Source organism: Sardina pilchardus, chromosome 3, assembly GCF_963854185.1.
Source record: "Sardina pilchardus chromosome 3, fSarPil1.1, whole genome shotgun sequence".
Classification (NCBI taxonomy): domain Eukaryota; kingdom Metazoa; phylum Chordata; class Actinopteri; order Clupeiformes; family Clupeidae; genus Sardina; species Sardina pilchardus.
In genome coordinates, this window is record NC_084996.1 from 19,732,929 (window position 1) to 19,755,428 (window position 22,500).

At 48.6% G+C, this 22,500-nt stretch overlaps 1 protein-coding gene across 5 annotated transcripts in view; it reads right to left on the minus strand.

Annotated features, from left to right (window-relative positions):
* Positions 1 to 22,500, minus strand: part of rarab (retinoic acid receptor, alpha b) — a 169,680-nt gene that overhangs the window by 36,047 nt on the left and 111,133 nt on the right. For 2 of the 5 annotated variants that reach the window (XM_062532316.1, XM_062532315.1), the window contains exon 1: positions 8,134 to 9,143. The exons of the other annotated variants lie outside the window; for them this stretch is intronic. In XM_062532316.1, the coding sequence (XP_062388300.1) occupies positions 8,134 to 8,311 (178 nt within the window). In that variant the 5' untranslated portion in view covers positions 8,312 to 9,143. Of the gene's footprint in view, positions 1 to 8,133; positions 9,144 to 22,500 lie in introns of those variants that run through there. 5 annotated transcript variants of the gene reach the window in all.

A 22,500-nucleotide genomic window follows, 5' to 3' on the forward strand; every position in this document is an offset into this window, starting at 1 on the left:
TTACACCACTGTGCGCGTACGCACACACACACACACACACACACACACACACACACACGGTATATGCTTTCCTATTCTCCATATGCAGCCAGCCAGCGTGGACTCCCTGGGTGCAGTCATTAAGAAATCTCTATTAAGACTTGTCACCTCATTAGGCTAACATGCACATCAGAGGCACCCTACCAGAGTCCTCCTCTAATTAACAAACGAGCAGGTGAGCGATCGGGAGCCGTATAGCATCGATCCACGACCCAATCGGCTCGCGTCTGCTGGAGCCATGGCAGATGCGGGTGTGTGCGTCTGACGCTATAACTTGACAATAACGCGGCCATTCGCTGGATAAAAGCTCTGCCGAAAGGAGTCGTATCCCCCTTTGAAAGCTTCCTCGGCTGAGCTAAAGACCGTTTTGCACGCTTTTGATTTGCAGTTTTACATAAAAATCAGATTCTATTTTGAGAGGGAAAAGACATAATTCACCAAATGAACGAGCTTAACAGAACGCTTGGAGAACATGGACATTTTCTTACGCTGAGGCAAGCAGTATGGTGTGCCGCTACACACACACACACACACACACACGTTTGGAGAAGTCATCCAGCTCCTTCTGACGTCTGGCTCTACCTCCCGCACTAAGCCCCCCACCCCTACCCTTACCCCCACCCCTGCTCTACCCCCTGCCAGTGCAGGTTTTAGGTTTTAACCCCCACCCCTCGCCGGCCCCCTTGTTTTTATGACCTCCTTTACTGCCGGCTCTCGCTTTTCTCTCTCTGCTTCTCCCTTCTGCTTTTTTCCCCCTCTGCATTTTACAGCGGGCAATATAAAGGGACGCCCGGCCTCCCCCACACTGTCTGGGGCCTTTGAGTGCCTTGGCCGCGTTATTTATGTCCTGGAATCGAGTGGCGCGCGAGCAGCAGGGTGGCAGCGTGCTGGCGTGAGCCTACATCCTGACGGCAGACTCTCTCTCACACACACACACACACACACACACACACACACACACACACACAAGCCAGCACAACCAGGAGGAGAATAATAATAGTAAAGGACACTAAAATAAAAACAGACTAAAATAATGCTTTCCATCAAAAACAATCACAGCCACCATCTTGTAAACACGCGATGGTTCTGTGTACCGTTTCCTCAGACTGCTCACATTACACACATATAAGAGAACCACTGAGGAAGTATCTTTCCCTCTCTCTCTCTCTCTTTCTCTACCCATCTCGGTGTTTCTATCACTTCTCTCTGATCTCTTAATTGTTCCTTTCATCCTTGCCATCCTACTCCCTCCCCCTCCTCCTCCTCTTCCTCCTTCTCTTCCTCCTCCAGACAGGGAGCCGGGGCCCGAGTTAGAGCTAGGGCTGGGGCTGGGGCTGGGGCTGGGGCTGGGGCTGGGGCTGGTGCTGGGGCTGGGGCTGGGGCTGGGGCTGGGGCTGGGGCTGGTGCTGGGGCTGGGGCTGGGGCTGGGGCCGGGGCCGGGGCCGGGGCCGGGGCTGGGGCTGGCTGTGGCACCTGTGGGGGCAGAGCCCAGGGCGCGAGGCCGTCCTTGAGTAATTAAGTCAAACGCCTGTGCCGCCAGGGGCCAGCGAGCGACGGGGCGCTGAAACCGAGGAGGGGCTTAGGGAGGGGGGGGGGTGGAGGTGGTGGAGGAGGAGGAGGGGGGAGGGAGAGGCGGTTTAGCCTTCGCCCAGAAGCTGTCAGCACGTTCGGGCACAGCGCCTCTCAAATCCGCCTTAGCGCAGCACAAATAGAAACTCACAGCCTCTTCAGCTCCTCTTCTCCCCACCCCCCCCCACCCTCTCTCTCCGCTCCTGGTGTCTGATTAAAGTCCTTCGGCACACCGCGGAGAGGACGGCGAGCGGAGAGCGGCCCGCCCGGATAAGCCGCGACATTAGCGAGAGCACGCCCGTCGACACATTCCCAGAAAGGCGAGGACGCACGGAGACGAGAGGAGAGGAGAGGTGGCGTTGCTCCCGGTTTAGAGACGCACACCATACTGACCAACACTGTTGCTAATTCGGCTGAGTGACCCTGCCTCCTCTCTTGGGGTCAGAAAATGCCTGCTGTGTCCTGCCCCGAGAGTACTGGCTAACTCCGCAGACACCTGGACCCGAGCGGGTAGATATAATATCGGACGGCTAATGACTTGACTTCTTGACTTGAGTCATTAAAACACAACAATCAACATTCTAGGTCTTGAACTTAATTCAACCTCTTCAAAAGTTCTTTTCACACACACACAGACACACACACACACACACACACACACACAATCCTGTAAAACCAGATGATGACACACTAAATAGACCACTTAAAGCGTGTTTTTTTCCCCGTGTGATGTTATGGTTGTGCAACCCTACAGGGCAAGAAGCTGCCACCGGGGAACAGGCTGTTCCGCAGACACCAAATGGGAGCTTGAGGTTTTGGCTCTCGATCACGTCAGCGGCGGCACATGAAAGGCGGCCCGGCTACCAGCGCTGCGCTGCGCACACACACGTCGTTGTGAAAAGGCACCGGGGCTTGCGAAATCTTGCCCTCCGGTGCTTGTGCAGGTACGACACAAGACCGCTCTTTCTCTCTCGCTCGTCTCGCTCATCTCATCTCCGCTCGTCTTTGGCCGGGGCGGCCGAGGGTGGGGAGGCAGCTTGTTTGGCTTCACAAACAGACCACCAGTTACTGTCTTACCGCACACACACACACAGACACACACACACACACAAAACCTCTTTCAAACACACCATTAGACTTCACAAAGAGACAACCAATTACTGCCTCACCACCACACATACTGCAGTATACATACATACATACAGATCCTTTCTTCAAACACTTCACAAAGAGAGAGAGAGACAACCAGTTACTGTCTTGCCACAGATACATACACACACTGTGACACACACACAAAAAACCTCTTTCAAACACACCGTTTGGCCACAGAGACAACCAGTTATTGTCTTACCACATACACAGAACCTCTTTCACACACATGGCAAACAGTTTTGTATTACTTCTCCACATGGAGAAGGTGATCCTCTCTATGCGTGTGTTTCTCTCTTTGACAGTCTTTGTGTGAGCGTGTGAGTGAGTCAGTGTGTGTGTGTGTGTGTGTGTGTGTGTGTGTGTACCAAACACAGCTAAACATTTGGCTGAGACACCACCATAAGGTACTTGTTTGAAAATGTGGTGGAGTGAACAGCGGGAGCAGCACTCTCTAGGTTCCATGAGGACAACAGCAACAGCAACAGTGCGGAGCACACAAGAATGCACTGACTGCAACAAATGTTGGTGGTTGGCTGAGTTCTCCAGGTTTTCTGTGGCTCTGAGAGAGAGAGGAGGAGGGGGGTGGGGGTGGGGGGGGGATAGGAGCACCATCTATGTTTACACACAAACAGCCTCCAGAGCAAACTCCTCGGGTTCCCTGGGGCTCCTCTCGGGTCGTTAGAGGTGACCACAGAAAGCAGCACTTCAGCTTGGCTTCCCAAACTGGAAACCACCGTAGATCATGGTGCACCACCAGCTGTTCTGCGCTCGGCCCATGCCTGGCCTCGCTTATGTCCACAGGGCACAGATGTGGGGGACTTTTCTCTGTGTCTGTCTGTCTGTCTGTGTGTGTGTCTGTGTGTGTGTCTGTGTGTGTGTGTCTGTGTGTGTGTGTGTGTGTCTGTGTTCGTGTCTGAGTGAGTGTGTTTGTGTTTGTGTGTCTGTTTGAGTGTGTGTCTGTGTGTGTGTCTGTGTTCGTGTCTGAGTGAGTGTGTGTGTGTGTGTGTGTGTGTGTGTGTGTCTGTGTTCGTGTGTGTGTGTGTCTGTGTTCGTGTCTGTGTGAGTGTGTTTGTGTGTGTGTGTGTGTTTCTGCGTCTTTGTGTTCGTATCTGTGTCTGTGTGTGTGTGTGTGTGTGTGTGTGTGTGTGTGTGTGTTTGTTTGTGTGTGTGTGTGTCTGTGTGAGTGTGTGTCTGTGTTCGTGTCTGTGTTCGTTTCTGCATCTGTGTGTTCGTATCTGTGTGTGTGTGTGTGTGTGTGTGTGTGTGTGTGTGTGTGTGTGTGTGTGTGTGTGTGTGTGTGTGTGTGTGTGTGTGTGTGTACACACTTGTGTGCGGGCGTGGGCGTATGCGCGCATGTAACGCTACCACCCCAGCACTGGCCGGCCTTTGTGGCGGCTGCCAAGCATGTTTCGTATTTAAGGGCGAGAGAAATAAACAGCGGCGGCGGCGGCCAAAACCAAACCACGGTCTGCTCCGCGGGCGCGGGCCCACTCGGCCAGCTCCCCCTCGTCTGCTGGCACGGCCGGGACCTGCTGCCTACTGCCACCGAGACGTGTGCCGCTTTGCCACACCAGTGCCAGGCTATTTGCAGAACGGCCGACCGACAAGCCAGAAAGCCACAGTAATCCGGCAGGTCGTAACCAAGCCGGCTTGTGCCTATTCAAAAAAGAAAAAAAAAAAACCTACACACACAAACACACACACACACACACTTGCGTTGCCTTCCACTCTTCAAGCCTTCCTCCTTGCACACTATTTTAGTGGGGACCAGGACGCCACCCCTCCTTAAACACACACGCCATATTTCCTTCTCTCGCTGCATTCCACCCCTCTAACCCTCCCTCTCTTCCTCCTTCCCTCTCTCTCTCCCTCCTCCTTACTTCCAGCAGGGCCCAGCTCCACATCCCTCTCTCGCGCCGCTCCGTTCATGGGAAACAATAAAACGCCACATGCTCTTCCTTTAGTTAGGACTTCCTCACTTTAAGCGCCACATGCACCGCCAGTAACTGGGCTGCCCCCACCCCCCACCCCATCCCATCCAATCCAGCCCCCTTTCTCTCCCCAGCCCCCACCTCCACAGTCTAAGCCCTCGCTAGAGCAGGCCCATTACGGGGTCGGAGCGGGAGGCTCCGAGGGGCCGGGAACGGGAACGTTCAAGGGCAGAGCTTCCCTGCGGACGCGGTGGCCGCTGACCCGGCGAGACCTGCTGGGCGCTGTTATGACGAGAGGCGGCTGCTGGTCGGGCACAGGAAGAGAGAGGGAGGCATGGCGGATCACTCAGGGTGTCGAGGTGACCTCTGACCCCGTCTGTCGGAGCTAATCCTGTACGTGTACATACGTTCACCACGTGACTCCAGTTCCCATACGGTCCGGTAGAGATTTGTGCCCTCGTCCCACCGGCCTGGCCAATCACACGCCTACAAATAACATCATCAATAAAATATGAAGACAATATTTTCCTCCCACAAAGCAGCGGTTTCATAGAAGCTGCTGCTCACTAAGCTTGCAGAGTGCGCTGAGACATAACAAAAAAAACCCTCTTTCTTTCATGTTCTCCACCAGCTGAATGATAATCAGCTTTACACAAACATCAAAAACATTATCCATCTCAACCTGTCAAATCTTTTATACAGGCTCCAGCTATACAACTACAAAATATATTTCCTCTAAACAGCTCCACAGTGCAGCTCATTTGTGAGTGTGTACACAATGTGGACTGGGCATGCCATGCCTGTGCAGCTGATTTAGCCTCTCCTGTCCTCCTGGAGATCTAGGCAGGGCAGGGCAGGGCTGGGCTGCAGGCTACCACAACAAGCGCCGTGTGCTTGCGCTGGGCTGTTATTTTGCCGTGCCTGCAGGCCGGGCGGTGGTCAGGATGATGGAGGACATTTCAAACAGGCCGGTGACTGATGCGTTTCTGGAGATCCGGCGCCTCAGTAAGCAGCCTCACTGCACTGCACAGCACAGCACAGCGCGCCCCCAAGGTAATGCGACGACCACACCAAAACAAAGCAAAGGGGTGAGAGGGAGGAACGGGCGGGCGGCCCTGCTGAACTAGGAGGGCAGTTTTGGGCTGGAAGAGGCAATTATGAATTGAGAAAAACGCACAAAAAAAGACAAAAGGTGTATATTTATGGGAAGAAAATCACCTTGGTACATCTAAAACAACCCCAGAAAATCAAGAGGTCTTGGCTAATTAGGATCTCATGGATCTTTTTGACTCCGTCAGGTTGCACCCTCCATTCTGTGACTGACACACACACACACACACACACACACACACACACACACACACACACACACACACACACACACACACACACACACACACACACACACACACACACACACACACACACACACACACACACACACACACACACACACACACACACACACACACACACACACCTCTATGCGTGAGGGCAATTGGCTGAAAACAAAGGCTGGAGCAGGGCTCTGTCACTTGACAGTTTCTGGGGCCGCTCCAACTGAGAAGTGGCATGAATAGCACTTAAGTCAATGGAGCTTTATGGTGGGGCTGAAGAGCCGTCTAGCCCTTTGTGTGATTTGACTGCCATTGGTCTGCCTGGGCAGGAAATGGACGAGGAGGAGGAGGAGGAGGCGGAGAGGGAGGGGGGGGGCGGGGGGGCAGACATAAAAGTGAGTGCAGAGTAACAGGGAAAAAAAGGGTCTTACTAAAAGATAACACACTTTGGGAAACGGTAAAGTGCACAAATGCTACAAGAGGTGTGAAAAAGAACTGAAAATGGAAAAGAAGAAATAAGTGGTTTTTTTTTTGCTTTTTTTCAAACAACAAAGATGTTCTTAACTTATACCCCTAATCAGCTCGTGTTTACCTTTGCGACCAAGGCAATAAAAGCATCAAGGAAAGGCATCTCCATGCTTGGAGTTTAGTGAAACACCTTTGTTGTGCTAACTTAGCCCCAGAAGCACCTCATGCCACCGAGACCCCATGCTACCGCACAACAAAAGCCTGTTGCTTTTCATCTCTAATCACTGTGGTGCCTTGCCGTGGTGGCTCAGTTAGCTCGACATCATCCCTATTCTAATGACCCCCGTGACCCCCTGTCTCCTAAAGAAAGAAAGAGAGAGAAAAAAAGCACACCGCTCCAGCTGCAGGTCTCTCAGCCCTTCTCCATTAACAAGGGGGCAGTGGGGCTGTTGAACAACTCATTCCTCAAACAGGCTTACACGGGCTTAGCCATGTTGACTTGACCAAACAATCACAGCCGAGTCCGTTTCCAGGCAGATCAGAGCCATCTGAAATGTCACGCTCCGTCCTGTGACCTCTTGGGATGTGTGTGTGTGTGTGTGTGTGTGTGTGTGTGTGTGTGTGTGTGTGTGTGTGTGTGTGTGTGTGTGGCGACAGCCGAGTTTCTGTATGTCTGTCCCCCTCAAAACACCTCTCCCCCCTCACCTACAGTACGAGAACTATACTGAATTTACTGGATTTCCCCCATTTCATTTGATTCTAGCTAAACAGTTTTTTTTTTTTACCAGAGAAATTGACCAGAGGCTTTTTAAAGAATGAAGTGAGTGTTCTTAGTGAGTGTAGCTGATGCGTCCTATTCTAGCTGCTGCCACATAATGCCATTTCCTGGAAGGCTTTCTGATGTTTAAGATCTTTTGCATGAATGATTAAACACACAAGGCTGTAGGATGAACATTTCTGACATTACATTTTTTCCTTCCCTTAATCTATTATTTCTGATGGATTTCTGTGAGTACTTCCTCTGCTACAGAAAGGATTTTCTTCTTGCCCAACTCACTTCATAAACTTCATTTTTAACTATTTTCTAAATGACACCATTCAATTGATATTCCACTGACGGCAAAGGACTGTCAAAAATAGCAAGTCCGTCAAAAATAACTGTGCCATATACCAACAGACACAATCATTATAGTCGGACATCTAATAGGCAAATGTAGCGTGTTGTCTAATATATTGTTGACATACATTAATATTATCATTATAATGAAGTTTGTGTGTGAAATATAACGGTTATTCTAAAGGGTCACTATAGCCACAGGCTATACTTTACAATAGCCAATGTCTTTACGAGCCTGACAAGCGTGGTCTACTTGAAAGCTGTTTGGAAGTGACAACGAACATGTGCTGGGGCAAATCGTGCTCTGCCAACACTCAACATCGGTTGGCGCGTCCTCGACATCAACGAAGCCTGCACTAGCCTACCCCATCCCCCAATCCAACCTGAGACTCCGGGGGTTAGGTTTACGCACAATAAACATGCTTTAACGAAGTGCTAATGTAAACATAACCAGAAGCTGCACAGTTGAGAGAGAAAACTATGATTGGGGTTAGTTGTTGAAGATGAGGGGACCACCTACAGTGATTGGAGCCATTCCAGTGTTGGTTTCGGATGGAAGTGCTGTACGGTCGGGGCGCTCCAGACACGAGGCCTTTCTCCGGGATCAGGCATCCGCGGTTTTGGTGATAGTAATCCATGCTTAGAAACGGATTCGAACTAGGGGTGAGCCCAATCACATCCAAGCTCTCGTACATCATGCAGTATGAGAGAAAATGCCTCCTTGGGATGTTCCGTTCTCGAAGCGACGATCAGAGAGTTTGAAAACATCAGGATATTCAATAGCCCTCAAATGTTTAATGTACTTGCATTTTGTTACGAAATGAAGCAATAATTGTAGCTTTCCCCGGTCTTGCTTGCGACAATGTTTCCCACTTTGCAACGCTCCTGTATCGCTGAAGTTCCACAGTCCGCCAGGGAATACAGGCGAGCGAGTCGGCTTCGAACTAAGAGTAGGTCAGCTCAGAAACCAGCAAAATGACACATATCGGAATGCATTTGTTGCTAATCAGTGGCATTCCGTCAAACGAGCATTCCCTCACGTTGCCGTGGTTGGGAACAGTAGGGGATAATTCTTCACCTACTGTTTCCGCGGATATAAGCCCAGAGAATTACCAAAGCTGTGGCACAGCACCTCGCTTAAGGTGGCCTATTTAAAATCCACGGTTTAGATGTTGAGGAAAGTCTGTCGGTACCTCGTTCGCTCGCTAGATAAATTCATGCAAGCAATGTCTCCTCTCTTCCATGCACACAGCGACCGAACAGCCTACATTTAAACATAAAATATGTTTAGCCGAAACAGGTTTGACTGCAAAGCCGCCAAACAAACTGCTCAATATTAATCTCCGAAATAATCCTTCTGTTTACAGTCCTGGGTGAACGACGACAAAAACTTCAATCTGTTCCTGTTCAAATGTGCGGTCATCCAGAGTAATCTTGCTCGCATCCTGCTATTTCACAGTTCCTAATTTACCACTACGGGACGGCCAAACCTGTCTTGGAGGGGAACCTCGGATCCCCGTTTAGTTTCCAGTCTCTTTAGCTCTAATTTTTGACGAGTGTCAGCAGCTGCGCGTTAAGCTCCTCCTCCGCCGCCAGCACTACCCCCATCGACCGCTCTCTCTCGCTATTGGCCAGGAGTAAAGCAAAGGAGACTTCCTCCATGTGGTGGCTCCCTCTCTGTAGCAAGCCATAGGGCCCAAACAATACGCAACCTAGTTTAATGTTTAAGCGACTGCTTTTGAAATTTATTGGTGTGGACACAAGTCGAGTATGGATTGGATTTAAATGGGTACGTTGGGCCAACATATTTTCTGTTTTTACAGTAAGGCCAGGTTAAAAGACAAATAAATATGTAAGGACAACAGTTCACATAAATCAGCTTTCTCCCACACATAAGAACACCAGTCGCTGAAAACTGGTTTCAGCCTAACAAATGCAGAGATTGTAAAACAATTTGTGCAATACTTCAAAGTACACCGTGTACACATATCACCACCACACCTTCTGACAGAATCTTCTGAACTGGCTATTCATGATGGGATTATGAATGAGCTCTATACATGCATGCCTTGGTACAAAAAAAAAAACAGAACAAAACAAACAAACAAAATAAAAAACAATTAGGCCCTCTGGATATTTCCATGATCATGGACGTTTTTTTTTCCATACATGAATTAAGCGTAGTCCTAAAAAAAAAAAGACTTATTCGATGAGGAGCCCCAATACAAAAAAAAAAAAAAAGGTTTAAACCATGTCTGGGAAACCAATATGCGTCCTGTTCTGACTGGTCACATTCAGTTGTATTAGTCAATAGCTGTGAAATAGTCTATACTCATATTGATAGTGTCATCATTCCCCTGAAATGAATGATCTTAAATTCTTAAATGCCACATTTAAGAGTTGCACAATGAGTACAAAGCATATGCTTTCAAAATCACTGACTGTACTCATGGAAACTGCAACCTGGCCATGAGTAGCCTTCAGCTCCCCCTTATGTCATTCATTATGTCATTTCCTTCAGCTGTTTTATCATTCATTAGTAATAAAAAAAATGTCCACAACAGCATTTACACCAACAGATGCAGCTGAATAAGTTCCAAAGCTCCAGAAATCCAATATGTCCATATGACCTATGTAACACTTCCCCGTGTGTGTAAAATGGTTCCTCGTCCTACACACTAGGACGTGGTGCAACAATGCATTAGTCAGTGAGCTGAACCAAGGTTACTGTCACAGCGTGAGAGATGGCTCCATCCGTCAGTGGCGCCATACATTCACCTCTCCCTCTCATTCTGAAGCCTGGGCAGCCGCATTTTTGTCCTTGACGCGTAAGAGCAGGCGGTATTGATTTTCCTCGTTTAAAATATTAGCGGCGGTGCGAAAAGGCAGCTCATCCAATAAATACACATTCATTAATGCACTCGCTATCCACCGAGACTCGTGTCCAACTATAAATATTGTGCGCGAGCGCGATCACTCACTCAAATGAACGACCATTAAGGTATGAATTATGTGGCGCCGTTAATAGACGTGATTGCACACGCATTAGAGCTTGGCACTGCGCTCTGTTAAAAGTTATTCCCATGTCCCTAAGCCTACACTGAATGAATACTGATTCCACTGAATGAGAGGATATAAAAAAAAAGGTAAAGCCAAAGCAGAGGTAGCTCTCTCTCTCTCTCTCTCTCTCTCTCTCTCTCCCTCTCTCTCTAGTGTGTATATTTATAAACACTTAACACTAAACCAAAGATCCGCTTTAACCCTCTCTGACTAAACTGGTGTGCATTGTCCACAGTGGAAGTGTGAGATGGGTGTAGGCGGTGTTCATAACTGCAGTTGGTACAGAGGAAGCTGGGGTGGGAAACGAGTGACATGAGGAGAAGCCAAGTGCTGATCTAAGACATGTGAAATGTAATGGCATGAAAGAAAGCAACTGCCTTATCTGCATCTACCTTTCCTGAAACTCTACGACCACGGAAGCCTCTTATTTAACGTCTCCTGATGAGGGAATTCAGAACATGAAGCAACAGACAACCCCACTGTACGTACGCTAACCCTCTAGAGTGCTGCACAAGTGGAGTCATTACATAGCTAATATTCAATAACGACTCATCGAAGAACAAACGGTTTATGTGAGGGAACCATCTACACAAACAATGGACAGCAAAGCACAAACAGCAAAGAACAAGATTTAGACCTGTTTGTAGATGAAAAGCAGTCTGATACAAAAAAAAAAGCTTGCTGGATTTACCAGGTAGAAAAACAAAAAGGTAGAGAATGCTTTTATCTGCTCCTGGAAGAAATTCAGAGATTCTGAGACGTACCGACAAAATCATTATGATGCAGAAACGCAGCTAACCACCATGTCGTCACCTCAAACACTCAATATGTGAAGTTGGACGTTTTTCTTCAAAGGTTTATGTTCCTGTGTTCCAGGTCCATGTGTGTTTATTATACAACCATGGCCTGCACACCCGCACAGCCGTCGCCACCATCCCTTTTGTTCACATGCTGGATGTATTAACAAAAATAACCGTGGGCTCAAACGTAATATCGTCTGCAGAGACCCTTCGCTGGCGGGATCTGCAACATCAAGGCACTTTTTCCACTGCCTGCGCTCGCATTGGCGTTTCAGGGAGGCCCGCGCCTTTGTGTGTGTTCCATCTACAGGCATCCCCCTCCTCACCCTTTCTGTTCCTTAAAGAACATTCTATGTGCTTCCCTATTCTTCCATAACTATTGTACGTTCTTTTGTAAGTGGTTTGTTTGCGGTTTACTAGGTTTTAGTCTCGTTTATGTATGTAAGCTCACTGAGATGCCTCTGTGTATGAAATGCACTGTATTGCATATTGTACATCGCTGGCATTAAGGTCACTTATATATCGCTTATATTTCTGGGAAATAGACTCAATGAGAGAGAGAGAGAGAGAGAGAGAGAGAGAGAGAGAGAGAGAGAGAGAGCCTTTTACAGCGGAGAACGGATGTGGTCTTTGAAGGCTGTGAATGGAAGAGGATACAAGTGGTTATTCCTGTGTCCTTGGTGAATGAGCTCGAGCTCACCAGCCTTTCTTGCAGATGTAAATGCAGCTAGGGCTTGAGCTGGGATGCGCTGGGAGCAGGGGGGCGGGGTGGCGGGGGGTGGGGGGTAGTGGTGGGGGCTTGTGAGCAGGCTGTTGTGTTGGGGAAGGTGGTGTAAATTCAAAGAGCTTTATGAGAGACGGGAGGAAATGCATGGGAGAACCTGCTGGCAACTTGAAAGTGTGAGACTATTTATGACCGTGGTCCACAATCCTTCCCCCATGCACCCCACCCCCCACCACTTCATGCCCCCCCCCCCCCCCCCCACACACACACACAACTTCCCAAAGCTATGCACTCCTCCCCCACACCTCAACAGAATTGTGAACCCCCCCCCCCCCCCTCCATTCTTATTGTCACGGAGGCATCACCTAATTGACAATCACAGCCTTAACAGGACATTACAGACCCATAATGTTTCCTTTGTGGGCTTTGCATTTGCAAACTGATTAAAACCTCACTTCTGTGGTCATTAGCGTCGTGTTGGGCCATTTTGCTCCTCACTCTCTCTCTCTCTCTCTCTCTCTCTCACACACACACACACACACACACACACACACACACACACACACTCTCACTCTCTCTCTGATGCCACTCAGCTCTGTGTGTTGGTAAGCTGAAGAGACAAGGCTACTGAACGTTCCCAAACTCTCAAAGAGATTTGTGGTAGTGGTAGTGGTGGTGGTAGTGGTGGTGGTGGTGGATGTGTGTGTGTGTGTGTGTGTAGAGTTGTATAGTTAACATCTGGGGTATTCTTTCATTTCCTTCAAGACCACTTAGGCTCCAGCTACTGCTACACTATTATCCATTTACGTCGTCCATCCAGCCTCTGTATCCAGTCCCATCTGCATCCAGATTGCACTCATCTCGTGACCACTTGCATTGATAACAACACTCCACCTATGTCCATTCAACCTACTGTATACACTAATCCAGCGCGAACTTTATGGGCGCTGCCATCTTGAATATCGCCATTACTGTGTGCCTGCGAGTGTGACGAGTGACACTTGTCTATGCTTTTCAATGAAAGCATCCTGTCAGAGAATGTCTAACGAGAGGACTGCTGATGAATGAAAATGTCAGGTGAAAGGGAACATTGGATCAATGATGTCAGACTGTACCAAAACTTACCAATGAAGGTAATTTATTAACACCATACGGTATTAAGACGTGTATTAATGACAGCTAACTTCTGCAACAGCCGCCTATGGAACCAACGAGCTAATTTCTTAGCAGCCAGGCACGCAGTAATGGCGGTTTTGTGTTACTTCCGTGTTTCGCTGGATTAGTGTATACCTAGGTAGCTGTAGCATGCAGAATGAAGACTTGAGCTGAAAAACTGATGCCAACAAAGATGGCTAGGTAAGGAAAGCCGGCAACAGTAAAAGAACAAAAAAGTCCGCAAAAAGCCGGCAAGGCAGGCAAAGACGCCAAAGGTAGGCAACGGATGTTATTTGTTGCCCATGTTGGTAGAGTTGGTTGGCCATGGATAATTTCACAGCTGATTTCACATTGTGTGTTGAGGATTAAAACTGTAAACTGTGAACGCCCTCTTAGCAGCCAATAGTTCAGTCTTTACACAGTATTATCTCACTGCTACCACTCCTAGTGTGTGTGTGTGTATGTGTGTTTGTGTTTGGGTAGAATGAGAAGTATATATATATATATATATATATATATATGGCACAGCATACTTCTATACAATACAATATATACGATGAAAGCAACAAAAGCCACTACCATGACCTTGTACATCCATAATGGCTTTTACACAGTGTATAGGTATATTGAATTGCTCTGTCACTGGACTATTGCCATTGGCAGGGTGGGCCTCAATTCTCTATCTTTGTGTGTGTATGTGTGTATATGTGTGTGTGTGTGTGTGTGTGTGTGGGGGGGGGGTGTATTCCATGACAACATACTCCACACAGGCACACTACACACTGGAGCATTACTAGGCAAGCAACAAGAGGCAACCTAGCATAAGCTGGTGTGTGTGCATGACTGCAAGGCTGTATACCTGGCACGGTTTAGCCTTAACAACACGCTTGGGTCAGATTTCTCAAACAGACAAACAAACAAACAAACAAACAAACACACACACAAACAAAAACACAAACAACAGCGGAAAACAACCACCCTCCTCTCTGCGTCTGCCTGTAATGCCTCTCTCTCACGTCTGTGCCAGGGCTAATGCTCGCTTGCTTTGCTTGCTATAGCATATGGGGCGGATTAGCTACTGTGAGCATCTCCACCAGATGTGTGTGTGTGTGTGTGGAGGTGAAGAGAGCGCACAAGCTGCCGTGGGAGCCTGGTGCCGGTGCTTAAGTCTGGGAAAGGCTGCCTCATTATCTCCCAAACAGAGCCGGCCAGGGGAACGTCTGCCGTGGAGAACGAGAGAGAGGAGAGAGGGAGAGAGGAGAGAGAGAAGGAGAGAGAGAGAGAGAGAAGGAGAGAGGGAGAGAGGAGAGAGAGAGAAGGAGAGCGAAGACAGCTTCAGCAGGTCCTGAGCTTAACACAGCTTTAGAGCGAGGCTGAGAGGGGGATAATGAGAGGCAGAGGGGAGAGATAGAGAGGGAATACCAGTGTGTGTGTGTGTGTGTGTGTGTTTATACAGAGTGAGGGGCAACAGATCGGGAGAGACCGTGTTTGTTTGTGTACATACACACTTGCAGACTCCAGCCTTCTTGCTTTGGTATCTACTGTTGACTCCTCCAACCATTAAACTGACAAGGAGGAGGTGTGTGTGTTTATGTGTTTTGGGGGGTGGGGGTGTGCGTGTGTGATTGGAAATGGCTGGATTTTTGCATCTGTGTTTTGTTAGCCTGTCTCATTTCAGTTACGCACACACACACACACACACACACACACAAACATTCCTGTGTCATTATGTCAAGTCACTGGGTGGAAGTTAAGGACACTTTAAGAAAGGGATCGGATCAGACTGGTCCAAGGCCCAATGTCGGCCCATACCTAATAACATAGATGCCACGTCATCATATCACGTAACATAACACATCACTGGTGCAAAGTGCACAAGCAAGCACCCACCTCAGGCTTGCTATCACTGCGTGCCTGTCTAAAGAGTCATTGCAGACTTCAGGCTGATTTCAGTCAAGTATGTTTCTGTCACGTATTTCTGAAAGGGAATGAAAGCCAAATCTGTGGGGGTTTTGAATTTATCGTTTTGACAGTCGACAAATACTTTGCAGAGATTACAGTCTTAAGAAATGAAGTAATTATGTGCCCCTATTTTTCACAATGTTGTCTCTATTTAAACGAGAGCAGAGTCTAAATAGCATGTTATCATAATCCAACAATAACAAAGTCGTTATTCTGAGGAATTAGCAGTTGGGTCGTAATAAATACATCAGTATTTACAAATACGGGCATGGCGGTGACATAATAACGGCTGACAAGTCTGCCCCGGATCGATTTCTGAGTCTGCCGTTGCGCAGTGTCACTTTGGATAAAAGCGTCTCCTAAACACAAGTCAACCTTAATTTAACAGTTGAGGTTGTTAAGTACAGTGGTAACTGCATTCATACGTGGTTGAAAATGAATGTTTCCATGAAGAGCAAACAGAGGAATTAACTTTAGTAATCACTGGTCAACGCGATTGGCTCGGCTGGACCAATGATTTCAAAGGTAGCACAAACTCTATGCTCATTGAGATGCTAGGGTTGGACACATTTCTCAGTGGAGGGTGAAGAGTCAGTGGTCTGGTCATAGCAGACTAATCTCGACCAGACCTCCGTCAGAAGGGAGACATCCATCCCAAGAGTCAATAAATATTTAAGTAAATGTTAAATTAGGAAAAATAAAATTAATAAAATATTCATGCACAACAATGCATGTGATGTCACAGACACTTGTGTAACATGTTTGTTGAAGTAATACACTCGTACCAGATCATCTGCTATGGGTGCATCTGGCTGCCTAGCAACCACCCCACTGACCTAATGACACCCGGTGCCAGCTGTGACCAGCGATACTAGTCAACCATGCAGAACAAAGCCACAAGGGCGTGTGTGTGTGTGTGTGTGTGTGTGTGTGTGTGCATGTATGCGAGAGTTAGTGGCTGTGAGTGCGTACCTTGTATGTTTTTTGCGATTCCAGCACAAGCAGATTTGAGATATTAAGTGCACACATAATCTTCCGCGCCCAGATGAGCGTGTGCTTGTGCATAGCCAGAGGAGAGCTTATATAACCAGCGTGTGTTTGCGTGTGTGGGTGTGTTGGATTGAGTACAAGCGATCCGTGACACTCAAGTATTTGCACAGCGCACACGCTTCAAGAGTGCTTGCTTGCATGTTTCAGTTTGCATGAGAAAAACAAATAAAACAAACATGTTTCAAACCCCTCCCTCATAATTTAACAGTTAATGCACACTCTTGAGACAGAAAGAGAGAGAGAGGGAGAGAGAGAGAGAGAGAAAGAGAGAGAAGAGAGAAAAGAGAAAGATTATTTTATCTACAAAGCCCCTAGAGAGGGACTATCCAGGTACCAGCCCTTGCCAATGAATCTGTTCTCCAGTGTCTACCCTTATCTGGGTAGAGAGAGAGAGATAGACAGAGAGAGAGAGAGAGAGAGAGAGAGAGGAGAAAGATAGATAGATAGATAGAGAGAGCGAGAGAGAGACAGAGACAGACACATAGGCAGGCTAGAGGCAGTTTCGCCTGGTAGTGGGCATCATCCCAATATGGATGCCAGATCTTCATTGAGATGCCCTTTTGAGATGCCCTTTGCAGATGACATGAGTAAGAAGTTCTGGCGCTCCCTGAAGCACACAGACAAGCTTCTGTTTGAAGAGCTGTTCAAGAGACTGCCAAACTGCACCAGTCCAGTTCTGCTGCAGCTACACCAGAAGAGCAACCGGTAGCACAAGTTACTAACAACACCTTTACCATGCCTTTAAATTCCCATGGGAGAAACATGCACATCTGTTCAATAAACTGCACTGGATAAAAGTGTTTGTCTACTAAATGAGTTAATGTAATGCAATGGGAAAATAGAGAAGGAATGGACCAGGAAGGAGCTGATGGGGAGATATAGGACAGGGAGATGTTGGCTGGTTAGGGGATACGGAAGGAGATGTTGGCTGATTAGGGGATATGGAAGAAGGAGATGTTGAGGGGCTGAAGGGTCCTAGAGAGGGGGGATGTTGGCTGGTTAGGAGATAGGAGAGAAGGAGATGTTGAGGGCTAAAGGGTCCTAGAGATACGGGAGAAGGAGATGTTGAGGGCTAAAGGGTCCTAGAGAGGGTGGATGTTGGCTGGTTAGGAGATAGGGGAGAAGGAGATGTTGAGGGCTGAAGAGTCCTAGAGAGGGGGGATGTTGGCTCGCTGGAGGGTCCTAGAGAGGGGGGATGTCGGCTGGTTAGGAGATACGGGAGAAGTAGATGTTGAGGGCTGCAGGGTTCTTGACAGGGGGATGTTGGGGGTTGTGCATCTGAGGAGGTGCCCCATACTCTACTGGGGGTTGGGGGGTCGGGGTAGGTGGGGGGTTTGTCATTGTCAACTCAACTCCACCCAAGCCTTGATGAGGGGTCTCCGAGGGTGAAAGTGGGGTGGGTGGGGGTGGGGCCTGGCCTGTGGTTTAGGGGGGCAGGGATGTGACATATCATCAGCATTATCATTACCGTTTCAAAGGGTCACGGGGCTAGGGCACAGGGTGGGGTGGGGTGGGGGATTTCAGGGAAATTCACCCCCTCCAAAAGCTGCCCCCCCCCCTTCAACACACACACACACTACCCCAGATCTGCCCCCCCCCCCCACACACACACACACACTACCACCCCACCCCAGGACGTTAAGCCTCCAGAGACCTCCACTGAGCGCTGACACTGAAGGGTAGAGGGTCGGGATGACAACAAGACAAGATGACAGGAGAGACCGCCTGCCTTGTAGCTATAGGCCGCCATGTACCCATACAGTATACATTCACCATATAGCAGATGTACTGTACCTATGGAATCAACGAGGACAGGATGGCAACCAAGTAAAATGTCAGGCAGAGAGAGCTATGTTGCTGCTAAACACACTCCCTCTCTCTACCTTGAACCTCCACCTTCCACCTCGATCGCTCCCCCGCCCTACTCCCCTTCTCCACCCCACCCCACCCCACCCCAAGGTCCCCCTGCGCCCCTGCATCATTCCCCTCCTCCGTCTGGAGAAAGGAGCGGTGGGGTGGCTTTGTGCACGGGAGGCCTGAACAGGAAGGGGTCTGTTTCATCCTCCACACACTCACACACACACACACACACACACACACACACACCGCCCCAGAGGAAACACTAGCCCAGCCAGCCACTCTCTGCCAGGGCCACGGATCCCCCCCGTCAGACAGCAGCTCCTGCACTCATACACAAAAGAGACCAGATATATTATTACCCTGGCTGGGGGGAGAGATGGGGGGTGGAGACTTTTATTCTAGATAGTCTCTCCGTCTCTCACTCTGTCCTTCTCTCTCTCTCACTCTCTCTCTCTCTCACACACACACACACACACACATACAAACACTCTCCCAAACTCTAGTCTTTGCCAGTGGGACAGTCCAAACATCTCCCAACACTGTGACGGCAAGCGCTGCTAACTCTTCCGGCTTAAACTTCACACAGAGATCCACACAGGGCCCTGTGCCTGGAGCCTGCTGCTGCTGCCGCCGCTTCATCCTCTTGCCTCCCTGCATGCCAGCTCTGATGTTTTGACCAGGGCGTGTATCGGGGCGCGCATCGATCGCCCATCTGAGGGGCCCCTCCGTCGATACCCGCTGGATCCTTCTGATCAAACCCCGCTTCCTGGATCAGAGAGCGCCAAGAGGGAGCTCCTCCTCGGCGGGTCCGCTTTGAACTCTGGACGACAGTTGGCGCGTCCGCAATAGCCCCCCCCCCCCCCCCTGAAACCCCCACCCCCACCCCCCTGGTCCTGTCCCATTCGGTAATCGCGGCATTATGCTGGGGACGACCCCTGTCTTCTGTGAGTGCAGGGAGCACTTTGCGAGCGCAATCACTCCTGCTCACGGACCCTGATTCAATTAAGCGCAGGACAGGGGTGGTGGGGGCAGCACAAAAGGAAGGCCACTCGCTCTAAAGGGTCACTTAATGGACGTCAGTAACGATGAGAGCGCCATGATGCACTGGACTACATTAGTGGCAGGGCACATCTGCGAAACACTCAGACGAGAGCTGTCAGACGTTTAAGTGGAACCTGCAAATGTTTTTGGGGTTAACTTTATGGCTGGCTCCCATTTTAAAGGAACACTAAGAAAAGAGAGTACCCATATATTGCAATTACAATAACAACGGCAACAATGGATTTCTTAGGGTTTGTTTTGAGGCTTTGTGTGATGTGGAAGGTTAGTTTGAATTTGTTCAGTTTTTTCCTATGCACCATCAAAAGATGACATGTTTAGGGAACGTCTAAAAGTACACTATAAACCACCAAAACAGAACTTCTAAGAAAATAAAAACAGCTGAAATTGTAACTTGTAGAAGCTGCAGGGGCTGTCCGCACAACAACAAAATGGAACAGTGTTTTTATGTTTTCAACGTTTTGCATCCAAAAGGTAATGTTTTGAGAACTTATCTACTTTCCCACAGATTTGCAAAAACACTGAACATGAAACACCGTAGGAGTTTTTCCCGCTAGTTCGTTTTCTGGAGAGAATATATTTCACCAACTAAAACGAAACTTACTGGCACAGGTTTCAATAACAATCTAGCCAAATGTAAATATAAAGACCTACACCTAACTTGCTGAAAGAATAACAAGGTACCAGAGGTCACTGACTGGCCAGGCTATTTTGATGTGTAGATTGGGCAAATCAATTCAACATGAGTTAATAATATCTAGATCCTACCCCATATTCTATAAGTTAAAACATCCACAGTGAAATGGCTTACTCTGCTCAAGGCTACTAGCACTTAGCATCATGTTATAGCAAGCTAACCCAGAAAACGTTGCATCTGAAGTATACACAATCATTTCCCCATTGATTTTGCTAAATTTCTTCAGCTATGAGGTTAATAAACAGAGTCAGTTAATATGGTAATAATATGGTTTTGTTTCTTTTGACTTGCATAAAACACTGTCCTGCAGCTTATGCACAATGCGGCTAATACACAGGAAATTGCTGTATATTAATATTCATTACCATTGTGGATGCAGTGGAAGACCAGACTGAAGTTTTACAGAAATTCAATGAATGATTGGATAAAGTCAGGGCTGCGTCACCATTGTTTTGAAAAGGTTTCATATTCGCCTATCTATGTGGATATCTATAGGGCTGCATTTTTAAAAAGATTACAATCATGAAGCCAGCTTTGCGTTAAGCCATACGAACACAGTTGCCATATGGAAGAAAGGGCAACACACACAAAACACACACACACACACACACACACAAAAACGGTGTGAACTGTGTATTCACTGTTCACTGTCAACTGGAATAGGTGTGCAGTGTCGGGTTGTGTCGCCCATGTACCCCCCCACCCGCCACCCCCCACCCCCCACCCCTAAATCCTAGTTTAAAAACTCTATTGAGTCATAACTAGAAACAGCTGTGCACATGATCTGCCTTACTCAAAGAAGAAGTGCACGCAGCAAAGGAGAGGAGGAGAGACAGACACAGGGAGGAGGGAGGGAGGAGGGGAGGGAGGAGAAGAAAGAGAGAGAGAAGGCAGAGTAGAACCGAGGGAGGGAGAGAGGGAAAGAGAGAGAGAAGGAAGAGTAGAACCGAGGGAGGGAGGGGAAGAAAGAGAGAGAGAAGGGAGAGTAGAACGGAGGGAGGGAGAGGGAGAGAGAGAGAGAGGGAGGGAGAGAGGGAAAGAGAGAGAGAGAGATGAAAGAAACCCACGTACGCAGCTTTAGTGTTTTACGAGCTCGGAAGCGAAACGCAGCCGTCCATTTTGCCCCATTCGGCTCTCCCTCTCTCCCACTCTCTCTCTCTCCCTCTCTCTCTTGCTCTCCCTCTCTCTCTCTCTCTCTCTCCCTCTCTCTTGCTCTCTCTCTCTCTCTCTCTCTCTCTCTCTCTCTCTCCCTCTCTTGCTCTCCCTCTCTCTCTCAGCAGCAGTGGCTGCAGCGCTCCCTCTGAGTAGGACCTGGGCCTCGCCCCATTCAGGGGTTTGATAATATTTAACCAAACCCTGATGGGGCCATCTGGAGCTGCCGCAGCCCCTCTCCCTCACTCACATCTGGGCCCGAGCCCATTGTGGACTCCCCCCTCCCCTCCTCCTGGTCCCCTCTCTCTCCCTCTCTCCCTCTCTCTCCCTCTCTCTCCCTCTCCCCACCCGCCCTCGCACAATATTTCATCTTTTGTTTCGTTCCTATCTGCACACGGCTCCTCTCCCCCCACTCTCCAAACGAGCGCACACACACACACACACACACACACACACACACACACACACACACACAGAGAGAGAGACACACACACACACACACACACACACACACACACACACACACACATCCCATCCAGCCAAGCCCCAGTTCCCTTAGTTTTCCACTTTCTTCTTCTTCCACTAACTGTCTAGAAGGTCCCATTCCACAGTGCGGCGTGTAAAATTTAAAACATACAGGAAATTTCCGAGTCGTAATTGATGGCTGAGGGGCTTTTTTTCACAAGCCATAGTATTATTGTTTTATAGCACCCTGCGGTCCCCCTCCGGTTAGCCTTTACAGCCTCATATCAAGGGGAACTACAGCTTTCTCCTTGGTGTTTGGCATTCATAAAGATCATCTGACAAGCCATGACATTCTATCATATATTTCCAACGTGTGCAAGTGGCTGTGGACATTTCAGCAAAAGTTCACATCGCCACTAACAGGAAAATCTTTATCCTGGCTCTGTCATGCTGTGTTGAAACCCTGCACCCAACTACAACGTTCTCAAAAAGAAACTTGACAAGAAAATAGACCCAAAGTATATCATAAGAGCAGGGAAGGAAGTTTGGGAACGCATCAATGGAAGGACTCTTCCCAGACATCTTTCCCAAAACTGGGATCGGGTTTGGACAGTCTCTTTAGTGGCAGCTGCACTTGGGGTGGTGGTGTGGACTAAGATGAGTGTGTTTGGGGGGGGGTGGGGGTGGACTAAGATGAGTGTGTTTTTTCTTTTCTTTTTTTTTTGGGGGGGGGGGCAAAGAAGAGTGTGTTTGGGGGGTGTGGGGGTGGACGAAGATGAGTGTGTTTTTTTTTGGGAGGGGGGTGCAAAGATGAGTGTGTTGGGGGGGAATTTGTGTAGTATTTGAGGAGGTGTGGGGGGGGGGGGTCCAGGGGGGATGGGGTGGAGTTTGTGTAGTATTTGA